We start from the raw sequence: 14,135 nt of genomic DNA, 5'->3' as shown, positions 1-14,135 counted from the left end.
ACCGTAAGCAGAGTGGCGCAGCGGAAGCGTGCTGGGCCCATAACCCAGAGGTCGATGGATCGAAACCATCCTCTGCTATCCTTTTTGAGTTGGTCATGTATTTATTTAGAAACAATGTACTACCACCGCTAAATAGTGAGAATAGTAATATGCTAGGATACTGTCCAATTCGACCACATTCGATTCAAACAGTGAAAGAAGCAGCAAACCAACTCAATCTTCTCTGTTCGGTTTATTTCTACGTAAAACGTCATTACGTTTCATTATTTCCGGCCGGGAGAAATGGCGGGTGAGAACAGAGATACAATGGAAGATCTTGAGGATGGAGAGTTGTCTGGATCTAATTCCGACTCAGAAATGGGAGCAAATGTAGATGGTCGGGGGAAGGTAATTATATTATTGCCTAACTCAGTGTCACAATTATTAAACGATTTAATGAGCATGTCTTATTCTTCTTAGTGATAAAGAGGCGGTTGCTTGGCAAGTCAAGCATTTCGCTAGCTCACTTATACCTTGGTTGCTAGATGAGTTAACTTAGTTATCCTGGTTGGCTTGCCAACATATGCTGGATGTTTGAGAGTTCTCTAACGTTGGTTGGCTAGCCAAATAGGCTGCTGGTATTAAATATGTGTTTTGTGTGTCCAACAAATACGATGTGTTGTTTAACTCTGCAAGTAACGTTAGCCAACTCCTTCCACCTAGCCTCTTCATGCAGAACGTTAGTTAGCTAACGTTAGCCCCGAGGTCACGTGCCAAACAAAGTTAGCAACCCAGAGATTTAACCTTTCTTCGGACACATCTGGAGTTAAGGCAAAGTTATCTGTAAGCGTTCTAACTAGCTACATAACTTATGGAGTAAAGTGTCCTTGTGTGTTGTGCAACGCAATGCAATTAACGAATGAATGATTCCTGATGTTGCAAACATCTGTAATTTTAGGTAGAGAGGTTTCTCAACGCTTAAAGCGGTATGGACCAATGTTCTAATTTACAGTCAATAGTGATAGCTGCTGTAAGCACTAGCTTCTTTTTGTGACTTAAGCTAGCAGGCTATACATTTGACAACTCTCACTCACACACGCACAGGGGTAGGATTCTTGCAGTGGTGGAAGTTAGCAAGGAATTATAACAGTGCTTTCCCACCTTCTTTGTGTATATAATGCATGTTATGCTTCATCCAATCTGTCCACGTCCTTGCACTTTTGAAGTTTGTACATGAAATTCAATCATCTCTAAAGCCTTGTCTCTCTCAACATGTCTCACTTGTCTCTTTCACACCTTCAGGTGCCTGCAGCCCAGGCCTTCACTGGCCAGTCCTTCCAGAGCCGTGCCCCGGCACAGGCACCTCTGTCCGCCGCCAGCTATCGCACCATGCCCACTGCAGATTCTTCCGCCAGCGATTCCGACTCTGACGAGGCCGCCGCGTTGTGGCGACGGAAACGACAGAAGAGCTCGCACCCTCCGCCGCCACCCTCCGGGCCTGCCAGGACCCCGGCGCCACTGTTTGGGGCGGCAGCAGCAGGCCGCAAGGTGAACAACATCTGGGGCAGCGTGGTGCAGGAGCAGACCCAGGAAGTGGTCGCAACCGAGCTGGGCATCATGGGAATGGAGGGCGACGTGAGCGTGAGCAGCAGGCAGAGCGAGACGTACAACTACGTATTTGCTCGTAAGATGATGGAGCGCGAGCGGGAGCAGGAGGAGCAGGATGAGACGGCGATGTTGGATGACCAGCTGGAGGACTACATGAAACACAAAGGGCCCAAGTACGACAGCGACAGCCACCTGAAGAGGAAGAGGACCGCCAAGGAGAGGCTGGGGCCCAGGGCCGAGATGGACATCCAGGGCTGCAGTGAGATCACTGAGGACGACCCCGATGAGAAAGTTATTGACGAGATCTCTCACAGGTGAGCTGGTAGCATGGTTGCTCATAGGCAGGGGAATGTGTTATCAGTAAGGGGAGTTGCTGATTAGTACTGAATCAGAATGTGGTTGCGAGACACAGATACTGCACAAGAAATGAAGATTCACTCTCCTAAAATTGTGTTACACTCATCCGTTGGAATTTCCAATGAATGTGAATGCTGTAACTGTCTTTTGTATAATAGCCATATTGCAATGTAATGACTCTGCTGACAATTTGATGATGTAAGGATAAGCAATGGAAAGTGTTTGTCTTATGTTCCCACAGACATTTCATTTGTGTTATTTCATCGGCAGGCTAATGGAGCCAAAGCAGGACCTTATAGAGCGTGTTGTGAACGTCATTGGAAAGAAGAAGGCTATTGAACTCCTGTCAGAGACTGCGACAATAGAACAGAATGGCGGCCTGTACACTATGGTGAGTATGGCGTTCCTTGTGTTGTCGCCAGTAAGAAATATAAGGGGTTGCTTGCTAAGCATATGTGGTGTGAGCATAGGCGGAGATCCCGGGGGGGGACATGCCCCCCCCTACCATAAAGTTGTCCCCCCCCCCAAACAATCATTGAAAACAAAAACAAAAATTAGATTTTTTTTAATAAAAAAAAATAAATAAAAATACGACGACACAAGCGGTGCTAATTATAGACGTAAAAAAATGTGTTTTTTAAGTGTTGAAAAATCACGTTCCCCCTATTCCTCAAAGTGGTTTGGTTCACATGCTGTTTCCAACGAGCAGGGCTACCGGCAGCTCCGTGTATCAGTTAATCAGCCTAGTAGCACACGGTCAGATTGTCAGACTGTTTCCTCCTCTCTCCCCTGTCGCTGCCGCTATGATACACGATATGTAAAGAGATCTACCTCATTCTCGAACGCAGTAAGAACATGTAAAGAAGAAGTTTTTTTTTCTAAACTCCATTTACGAAGTTCCAATCCGATATGCACAAGTATACATAAGTTTATTAATGGATTGGCATGACAACATGAACTTTTGCCGATAACACACGCATGCCGGTAATTAACACAGTTAAGATAGCTAGCCAGACAGTCTAGGACACTGTCCTGTCAGGGCAGGTTCATGCTAGTTAATAAACGTAGGTCTACATCTCAGTGCCTCTCCAGATTTGTTAATTTATCTGAAGTTAAATGAATGTCATCTTTTTCTGCGCTCCATGGACTATGCTGGAATTGTAATATGGAGAGAGAGGTCGTATTATAATCAAAAGGTTGCTACTTCGATTCCCTGTCGAGCTGTTTTATAACTTATTTTGAGCATCAAGTTCTCTTGAACTTTGGACATTATTTGTCTGTGAATATATATTTCGTGTTAGTACATTTAATGCTGTTTAGATAATTCTAAAATGACTTTGAATTTCTGTTTGTAAATGTGATAAGAGAATTCGGTATTTAGCAGTTTATGCTAGCTCTCGTGAAAGCAATTTTTTCATGTCCCCCCCCCCCCCCCCGGAATTACACTCTGAAATTTGACCATGTATTGTCCCCCCCTACAATGAAATGGGATCTCCGCCCCTGGGTGTGAGTAAAAAATATTTCATAACCCTGAACCAAAAAAAATCTGTTTTTTTACAACCCCGACGTTTGATTTAATGTGAGGTAAAGTTGACATATTCTCTCTATAGGATGGAAGCCGAAGGCGAACACCTGGAGGTGTATATCTGAATCTACTGAAGAACACACCAAGCATCACACATGAACAAGTTAAGGTATTTAAGAGTTTGTTCATTCTGTTCTGTGTTATTGTATGTTCAATCATTGATGTTGATTGAACAGTGAAAACGCGTTTCCAAATAAACAAATACTAAAAGAACATCATTAAGCATGTATGTTGACCAGTAGGGCTGGGCGGTATGACGGTATATACCGTGCAACGGTAGAAATGTGTCTACCGGGAGAGATTTGGCTATACCGTTTCAACCGCGGTATACTCTTATTTTGAAATCCAATCGATTTATTTTTAGATAACCTCCGAACTATACATCATCCCGTTTATTATACGGTTACTCGCCAAAACGATAGAAGACATTCCTCCAAAATACCTCTTTAACGATTTTGTTGCCGTTTTGTGATTTCCGCTTAGAAAAAAATAGTTCTTCAGGCAAATAGAACTCTAAAGTTTCAGGTGTTGCGTAGCAACCCATTACTTGCTGACTTTCCGTTACGTTAAATGACCGGAATGATATGAAAGATATGAATTAGAAGCACAAAACAGCGGTCATTACTTTTTCGCAGCAGTGAAAATAAAGAAATGACAGACCTGCGAACGTTGGGGTGGCCCATTCAAATCAACGGAACTTTTTTGAACATTCTGAAGAGCCGTATAATACGATGCCCAGTACAATTTTCAAAGCACATAACCTACAAGGACTTTCATGCCTACTTGTTGAGTAATCCTCGATTGTTGGGAAAGATTCAATATACTGAAAAATATGGACTGAAAAGTGTCTAGTGTAGCCATTTATTTGCAGATTCTGTTCCATTTTTCTCAATGATGGTCAAATATTAGTAGTTAAAGATGCACGATTTCGATAGTTTAGATTTCTTTTCAGTATTTCAAAGTGAATGAGCTGTGGGAGCGCAAGAACAGTGAGCGTATAGCAGCGATTATCATAGACATATACATGTATGTATGTCTGGCGATTTATAGGCTTACTATGGAGATTCTAAGTAACATGGAGACACAACTTTTTTTGGTACTCCACGTAGATCATAAACCCTTGAATATAAAAACGACTCAGTGAAATCGGTTGAGAAATGTAAACACTATAGTGCTTTTTATCCAGAAAAAACGCAGCTCCGTCATTTACTTGCGTCTGTTTACAGGCCAGTCTTCACCAGACCAATATGGCGGTGACGTTAGCACGTCGCAGCAACGGGCTGAAGCGGTCAATGACGCGTCTATCTATATATGTCTATGTGTAATGGCCAACTTCTTAATTTTCTTATTTTAATATGTGGCCATATAAAGAAAATGTTTTTCTCATCATTATTGCGTTTACATATGGATACACATTGAAAAGAAAGTTTTAACACTTGAGTTATCTTCTGAAAGTACATTAAAGAACCACTGAAAGCCATATAAGCACTGGACTAAATGCCACAAAGATTTTTCCTTTTTTTTTTTTTTACATGCACTTTGCTTTAATTTTACTATTTAAAGATTCAATGAAAAAGTTCAGTACAAAGTAGGCCTATACTGGCCACTATTGCTTAGGCCAATCCTATTGAGGCAGTATTGTTTCTGCACCTTAGTGTTCTTAAGGGTCAATAAATAAATGTCTGTGGACACATTTCGCCACCGCTGAAGTGTCCTCTTTTAAAAAAAACTTAAATCTGGTCACCCTACGTATAATAAACCGTGATATATACCGTAACCGTAATATAAAATTACAAATACCGTATAGAAGATTTTGGCCATATCGCCCACCCCTATTGACCAGTGTGACAATGAGTTAAAGACGTTAGTACACTCATAACACACATTAGAGCACATAGTATGTTATCGTGGCGTGTAGGTTGGCCATTGTGGTAACGGATTATACTGAAGTACGGTATGCTTAAACCCAACAGGAGATATTTCAGGATGAGAACCAGAAAGAATATGCGAGCAAGAAAGCAGCCAAGAAGAGACGGCGACACATTGTGGCCAAGAAGATGAAGCAGGCTCTCAACACCCTCGACCTACAGGAGCATGATGATGTCTCCAGGGAGACCTTCGCCAGCGACACCAACGAGGCTCTGGAATCTCTCGAGGAAGTTCCGGAAGACATTGTGGAACCTGCTGTGGGTATTGAGGAAACGCCAGTGGTCTACAACTCCAATGACCTAGAGGTCTTCTGATGCAACTGGACTGTGTGCATCGGTGTGCATCTCGTGGGTCAAACACAGACTGTGGCGTTACTGTTGCAGACGAACACAACAGAAAAAAATGGCCGTCATTGGCCAAACTGATGCACTGCCCCCCAACACAGCTCCAGAGTGCCACTGGCTCATGAGCATGACTCTTTAAGAAAGCACTAAATTCCTTCCTCCTCTGCCATGCTTAAGAAGCTAGCTGTGTCCATGGGTTTCTCCGGTGGAAGGACAAGTCTGTAGTGATGCAGAAGTCACAAATAGGTGTTGCCATCTCTTCCTTTAGACCCTGACTCTTACGAAAACATCAGCTTCCGTTGTGCGTACACTACTTGTGGTAGAATTGCATAAAGGACAATGCAATGACACTCAGCTATGTCCAATTACAGTGTATGAAACAATCTGAAAGCTTTATCCATCAACTTACATCGGGTGCACTTTTATTTGTATAAAAGTGGTATTCTGTTAATGTTGCCCTCCCAGTTGGAAAACCTACTTCGTATGACTTCAAAGTGTGTGTGTGTCTATCTGAGAAAGCTAAATGTTAAGTAGCAGCTGATATAACCCTGACCTAATGTAGGGTGTGAAACACTGCACATATTTGCATGTTTTTTGTTTTGTTTTTGTTTGTTTTTCCCCCCAATTTTGACAAGAATATAACAAATAGCTTAAGGAGTGCAGCAGTCTCTGGAAGAAAGGGCACTTACTGTATTAATTAATTACAGTCTGTTTTGCATTTGAAAACAATATTTTGTACGTCATGTCTTTCAGAAGTCTTTGACAGCTGTTTTTCACTTTGATGAACATTGTGGAAGACGATGAAACCCGTTTTGTCATTTCTGAGTTGTTAACATTGCAGCTGATTACACATTAAAATCTGTCCTTTCTGCCGACACAATGATATTTTATTATTCAGTGTTCTTATTTGACAGTGATTAGCCAAGACGATTTAGCAGTGTGCTGAATTGAAAAGTCCTGATTATTTGAGTTTGTTTAGTTTGCGCGGCTGTGTAGTTTCATGTGATGGTGCAGTCTAATCAGCCTAAGCACATTCATTTTCCAGCTCATGTTGTTGTTCATTTCGATTAGAACAAGGTCATGCATAACAGACCTTCATTTGTCCCATCCAAACAGGTCTGTATGAATTTACTGAGACAAATGAAACCCAGCTTGATGATGAATAATCCCATAAATATAGTACCTTGTTCAATTAAGTCATTTCCATCTATTAAGTCTGATCATTTGTTCACAGAATTGAATGATTCACAGTACACAACTTGAACATGATTTTTTTTTCAGACAAATTGAAGCAGTGCACCTGTTGGCTTCCTTCTCCCCCACGTGGCTAATAATGGCAATCTTTTTTCAAGCATTCTGCATTGAGTGGACTGAGTCATGCTGACGGGGGCTTGTCATGTTACACTTCAGACAGACAGCACAATGGACCACATTGCAACAAATTAGTTGTGGCCATGAGCGGCTTATAACAACTTGCCAATTGAGCATCATCTCGCTATGCTTTTCAGACCACTTGAGCAATAAAGGGGTGGCAGTTACTGAGCTCCGCTGCACTCATCAATGAATAAGTGCAAGGTTGTCATGGCGACTGACGCATAAACACAATATCTCATCCAAATTAGGAGTTGGCTTCAGTTTTTCCTCTCTTTTTTTGGATGCTATAAATAAAGTGCCGGGCGATCAGACTGGCAGCACCAACTTTCTTTTTAATTCAGAGAAAGATCGCTTTCAGGAAGAGGTGCAGTCGTGATGCTGAATACACAAGGTTGTGTGTGCGGGGGAGGCGAGGTGTGGGAGGAGGCAATCTCATTGAGCTCTTAAAAAGTGAGATTTGCGAAGGAGAGTTCATGGCCAGACTTACATTCAGAGTCTGAACTGTTTGCACTTATTTCTGTGGATGGTTTCTATTTATATGGATAAGGCACACACGCACACAAAATACCCAAATATATTCTTTTATTGTGTATGACTAGTATACATACAGTCCATACATTCTAATTACATACATTCTAACAGAGTGTTGTACAGACAACATACAATGTATAACATCATAAATAGAATAAATTATTTAGTTTTATACTGTGTTGATAATAAATACCATGACAGCATGTTAACTCACCACACTTAAAATTCATCAAATCAGTTCATTCATATTTTGAGAGGGTGATGAAATCTTCTTCTAGCCACAGTGAGGTGGAACCCACGGGTACCGTCTGGACCATGGGGGAACCGCAGAACACCATGGGGAACATACGAGTCCCCGTTCAACGCCCTTTTAGCTGCTGCGACACCCCAATTCTGCCTGACACTGTCCTCTACAAAGGATGAGTTAGGGGTCTGTATGACTGCCAGCTTGCGTCGCTGCACCCACGGACTGCCTGTGGGGGTGCAGGCTGGGTTGTCAGAGGACTGATCTTGGATCCTTCGTCTGCCCAGCTCGGGGCTTGTGTCTGGGCTGCCCCACATTTCCGAGAAGAGGAGTGGGGAGACCCTGGGCCCTGGTAGGGGTGCGTGGAGGACCCTAGGGCTGGAGCGAGGGCTGCCCCAGGGGCTGCTACCGAATCCCCCCACCACCTGGCCACTGAAGAAGCGGGGCACGTGGAGAGGGGACGAGGAGGCAAATTCTGACTCAGAGGAGCTGTAGGCTGAGGAGTCCTCAGCACGTGACTGGAGTTGCTCCATGCGCCGGTTGAGGATGGCCATCCCCTTACCTGAGGTCCTCTCCTCCAGTGAGCCCACGGATGACCCGTCCTGACTCATCTTCTTCTTCTTGGAGCTTCTGCCCACCAGGACCACCTTCACAGAGGTGTCAGGCTGAGTCAGCTCATGGTAAGCTTTACCTGCCCCCTCCAGCTCTTCATACTCCACCACAACACTCTCCTCTGTGGATAACTCAGGGTACCTGTAGCTGTATCTCTGGACCTCAGCTGGAAGTTCTCTCCCTGGTCTGTTTACCCGCACAGTGCTAATGGATCCAAAGGGTTCTAAAAGACTGATGGCTATTTCTATGGTGCTACGAGGACGGGGGTCTGAACCATTTATTTGATCAGCGTTTGCTGGTACACGCACACTCAGTTCAGAAACGTTCCAGACCAGCAGAACTTTACTGGGCACTTGGGAGAGAACTGCGTCTGGCACTGGCTCTAATCGTCGGACTTTGTTTCCTTCCTCGTTGACTTCCAGTTTGGTGGAATGGCGCAGGGCATAAGCTGTGGAACGCCAGTCTTTGGTAAGCTGTTTCATCTGAAAGAAATAAAAAAAAAACAGTTTTCGTGATGATTACTCATAAAATACGGTCAAATTACCCAATGAGATTCGCGCGCGTACTGTTACTGTATAACTGTTTCTGTTAACCTACAGCTTATGTTAACTATTTATTTTAACTTACAGCTAAAGTGAGTAAAAATACTTCATCATAAAACAGTCTACCTTTTTGAAGGATGTCAGCAACTTGATGTTCACATAGCCCATCTTGTTCCTCCTGACGTGTTTCAAGAGGAAAGCATCTTTGGCAAGATTCTCATCGGATAGATAGTACTCTATCTGCTTCACCATCTTCTGAATCAGATCCTCGTCGGGAATTGTCCATTCATCAATATCTATATCGTCATCATTTTCGTTGAAAAAAGGTCTGCAGGAGAATCTGTGAATGATATCATTACACTTGTCATTTGTTTTAATACAAATAGGCTACAGTCACTCACGAAATCAAGGATAATAGTTACCCATGGTATTACACTACAAGAGCGATATTATACTACCAATACAACAGTTTGTAATTATCAATTAAATCATTGAGATTAATTAAGTTTGAGATACAGCTAGAGTAACGACTCACTTGCCATCACCATCCTGGCAATCCATTCTGTGTCTGAGGAATAGTCTTTGCTGTTTGCCTTCCGTAAATTAAAAGACTGATCCCACTTCTATCAGTAGGTACCAGAATGCCCAGGCAATCGCTGTCTGCTCGACTATAAATTGTGTGCCTACTTCAGCTGAGAGGCTGGCATTCAAGCCTGCCCAATCAACATTGAGGGGGCGACAATGCGAAAAAAAAACGGAGGTATCGCCATAAAAGGTTATATATCTGATTCTGCAGACCGTGTACTATTTTTATTTGCTTTCAGCGAGATCTTCTCCCACGCACATATCAAATCGGTTTGAGCCAACGCAGGTAACACGTTCGTCTTTTGATAATACAAGGATTTTAGCCCACTCGAAATATAAATAAATGTTATCTCGCATAGTTGAACTTACAATACCCTGGCAAGTTTGGGCATGAGGGATGTTGGACACCTTTATATAGTGTCAGCAGGGGGAGCTTTGTAGCCTACAATGATGTTCGACCCGACTCTTACGTGCTTGTGTGTGTCTGACATACAAAGGTATGTATATTCCAGGACTTTTGGTGGCAAATTGCACGTGAAATTATCCACATGAATCATACAGTTAAAATGTGCATGCCAAGTTTAATCATCGCTGTGTAAGACATCTCAATTTTGCGATTTTATTGAAAATAAATAAATAATTATAAAAAAACAATAGTTCAGCCCAACAGAAATATGTTGAATTTCAAGAATCTTTTTTATGCATTTATGTAATATGTATAGCTTGTGTGCATTCATACATATGTAAAACCTCCCAGATTAACTGGTGTTGGTTGTGTGCATCCTCAACGTTGGGCGCCCAATTGTTAATACAATTAACTCTTTGTGTGAAGCGTCTAGTTGCATATCTGTCTGAGATGGAAACATCTGAGGCCGAAAACCACAATTTGTATCCTTTTTTTTCCTGTAGTCAAGTAGAGAATGTACGGTATGCAGTCTTCTCAGTAGCACAAAGGATGCTCTGTAATCATACAGATGGAGGGAAAACATCAACAACATGTCCACCAAAGCAAGTGCCTCAGAAATAGGAACTTCCTCTGTCAAGGTGCCAGTCATGGAGTCAATCATAGTACTCATAATGACTTTTGAACACAACTATTTGAATATGTTGTTTTCTCATATTTATAAACCCAATAAAAGTTAGGTAAAAGGTAATATGTTTTTTTTACGATCAAGTGCCACTAGTATAAATCTTCCTTTTGCTTTGCCTCCTTTTCAGGAGAGACACAAAGAATGGCATCTGGTGCAAGATGTGATTGTTAAATTGTTAGATCTCTCTTCTGGTGATGACCATTAAATCTAACACATAACATATACACTTTAGTTGTCCTTATTGTGATCTTTAATGTTTGTACATTCCAAGATCAACCAAACAAATCAGCATTATGTAAGACAGCTGTGATTTGTAACTTTTTATGCTCTTTGAAGTCATACCTTAGAACCATCAGCACTTGAGAGGTCAAGTATATGAGCTGCCAGAGGGCTCTGACTTATATTTGCTGAGAGGCCGTCCTCAGACGTTTAAAAACAGGTCAATGATAGGTGAGTGAGTTTTAAAAGTATATATCTAACAATAGTAAGGGAATTTACATATGCAAGGATACTATGTTTCTCTGGGAACATTCATTTTATGTTAATGTCAAAAACTGGGATGGGTCTCAGTCAGAATTTTAGTAACAAAGATTCCTTCAATACAATGACCATACATATCACGACCATAATTTAGTCAGCAAATACACAGCTAAATGTTTTAAATGAATGTATAATTATACATGCTAATTAATACCCCATAGCTATAGCTTCTCTATAGCTTGTTTATGTCCATAGAGCTGTTGGAAGTTGAGAAAACGGTCAATTACAGGCCAGGAAGAGAACAAACCTCAACAGTAATTATTGCACAAGTCAGTGGCTTTGGACGAAGGGTGTGTGTGGTGTGGGGGGCTGGGGGCGTACAACTGAGAAGCACATCTGCAAAACACAGCCTTCAGCCTCAAAAATGCTACTACCCTGTACGGTAAGCCAAACCTGAACCAACTTTGCAAAAAAGTGTTTCAATAACTTTACGCCACAACATCTGATCTATGGTTAATTGCTTGATTAGTTGAAGTGAGGGGTGGGTTGATAATGCAAATGTAAGGCATTACACACATTGCATTTCAATTTGATGCAACGATGCCTCAAAAATGCCTGGAGGCTGTTCTGAAATGGAAACATGCCAGACCCGTCTCCATTGGTGCTGGCTCCATGAACAGCAGTTTCAAAAGGGAGTGGCAAAGCTTCAGCAAACAGTCACTTGTTTACACCTACCCCCACCTTTACCATTCTGGTTCGGAGACAGACAGCATCTTGATTTATTTCACCTGAGAAAGAGCAGTTTGACCAGATCACAGGAGTCAGTAGGGCTGAAAGGCCTGGAACAGAATGCAAGCACAGCCACAGTGTAAGTAGTGATTAGTGAGGAGGGCTTGGTATGTGGCCTGCAGGGGAAGTGGAAAGGTTGCAACTGGCCACCGCGTAAACGTAAACGTAAACATCACACAGTAATCTCCTCTGAGATTAGTTTTAAGGGGATTAGGCATCTCTTTGTATTGTTTGAATGATATAACTGACATTTTAAAAAGCTATATTTACTATTTAAAGGAATTTATGTTATACCTTTACTAATACATGCATAAAGTTTACAGGTTGTTGTTTTTTTCATCAAAGATGAAAGGTTTGACTCACCCTTGCTCCCTGATAAGCAGTTAAACTAGAGGCAAAACAAAAGCAAGTTTGCTGTAAACATTCCTGTTGACTACCATGTTTATCTGTGAAGGGTTCCTTCAGGATGACAATGAGAAAATCAACCTCACTGTGATGTTCAGTAGAGTGAAAATCACCCTCACCTTACACGTAACATAATTTATTTACATGTGATTCCATAACCCCCACCCCCTTATATTTATTTATATTTTGTATGTTTATATAATAATTTAACTTAAAAATCACAACACGGCATACCTAATTAATTGCTATTAATGATTATTGGTCAGCAAGAGGTTAATAATTATCAATAAAACGTCCGAGCCCTTTAGCCTGTTGAATTAACTGTACATTTGTAAGTGTATCAGGTGATGTTGTTGTGGTTATGGGCTCAGGTGAGTTGCTTCAGTATCTGATATTTTCTTAGTACTGATGTTTAACACTGTGGGCAAGAGAGGCAAGAGAGTTTTGACGTTCTCCTCTCCCAGTCCAGCTCATTTCACTCCTTGACATTTCCTCCATTCTTCAACACTTTGCAACGCAAGGCCTCACACACAGGCTATGTTACCCAAGCCTTCTCTTGGTGAAGGTGGTGCGGCCTGCGCAAGCAGAAATGCAAGTTGGAATGTGTGCATGGGGACTTCCCTAGTCTTGTAGTCTAACAGTAGTCTTGTAGACCTGGCCCCTAAAATTGAGTTTGAGGCGCTGTCTACCAATTGGTTTGCTGAAGAAGATGTTGGCAGAATTGCCACTGGCTCAACTACCTACATATGCTTTAAAAAACAAACAAAACAAAAAAACACGGAACAAAACAAAACACAGCATTCAAACAGTGACACTATGTACAGTCGTGACCAAAGGTTTTGAGAATGACACAAATATAAATGTTTCCTCCAAGAGCAACTTCTCCCAACTATCCAGAAACAGTTTGGTGATGAACAATGCCTTTTCCAGCATGTTGGAGCACCTTGCCATAAGGCAAAAGTGATAACTAAGTGGCTCGGGGAACACAACATCAATATTTTGGGTCCATGGCCAGGAAACTCCCCAGACCTTAATCCCATTGAGAATTTGTGGTCAATCCTCAAGAGGTGGGTGGACAAACAAAAACCCACAAATTCTGACAAACTCCAAGCATTGATTATGCAAGAAGCTTCAGTCAGGATGTGGCCCAGAAGTTAATTGACAGCATGCCAGGGCTGATTGCAGAGGTCTTGAAAAAGAAGGGTCAATACTGCAAATATTGACTCTTTGCATCCACTTCATGTAATTGTCAATAAAAGCCTTTGACACTTATTAAATGCTTGTAATTATACTTCAGTCTTCCATAGTAACATCTGACAAAAATATCTAAAGACACTGAAGCAGCAAACTTTGTGAAAATTTATATTTGTGTCATTCTCAAAACTTTTGGCCACGACTGTAGTATCTAAATAATAATACAATAATGCCATTTGCTTGTTTTTAAATTGTATTAACTGTACCTTTACAGGAATCTGTTTACTAAAAATGTTATCACATGTTATCACATGTTATCACCAAGAAATGTATTTGTTAAACTTAAATCGTATTACAGGAACATGACACGTCTGGGTTAAGTGTCAACACCAACCACGCCAGCTTTCGCCATCTGGCACTATGCCCTCATACGTTACCAGTTGGGCTTTTGTAAGCGGACGTCTGCACATAGGTTAGTAGTAGTAG

General features: G+C 41.7%; 2 protein-coding genes across 2 annotated transcripts; one reads left to right on the top strand and one right to left on the bottom strand.

Annotated features, from left to right (window-relative positions):
- Positions 1-251: 251 nt before the first annotated feature.
- On the top strand, positions 252-6,677 carry phax (phosphorylated adaptor for RNA export). The gene is made up of 5 exons (XM_012817089.3): positions 252-387; positions 1,282-1,901; positions 2,215-2,335; positions 3,555-3,638; positions 5,503-6,677. The coding sequence occupies exons 1-5, from the start codon at positions 283-285 to the stop codon at positions 5,770-5,772; spliced, it is 1,200 nt and encodes a 399-aa protein (XP_012672543.2). The 5' UTR covers positions 252-282; the 3' UTR covers positions 5,773-6,677.
- Positions 6,678-7,741: 1,064 nt separating this feature from the next.
- LOC105903405 (la-related protein 6-like) lies at positions 7,742-9,784 on the bottom strand. The gene is made up of 3 exons (XM_031577692.2): positions 9,641-9,784; positions 9,232-9,445; positions 7,742-9,045 (listed from the first exon to the last, which is right to left on the bottom strand). Exons 1-3 carry the CDS (start codon positions 9,664-9,666, stop codon positions 7,951-7,953), a joined length of 1,335 nt encoding a protein of 444 aa, XP_031433552.1. The 5' UTR covers positions 9,667-9,784; the 3' UTR covers positions 7,742-7,950.
- Positions 9,785-14,135: the final 4,351 nt, after the last annotated feature.

This window comes from Clupea harengus, chromosome 12, assembly GCF_900700415.2.
Source record: "Clupea harengus chromosome 12, Ch_v2.0.2, whole genome shotgun sequence".
Classification (NCBI taxonomy): Eukaryota; Metazoa; Chordata; class Actinopteri; order Clupeiformes; family Clupeidae; genus Clupea; species Clupea harengus.
This window is presented reverse-complemented; position numbering and strand designations above follow the sequence as displayed.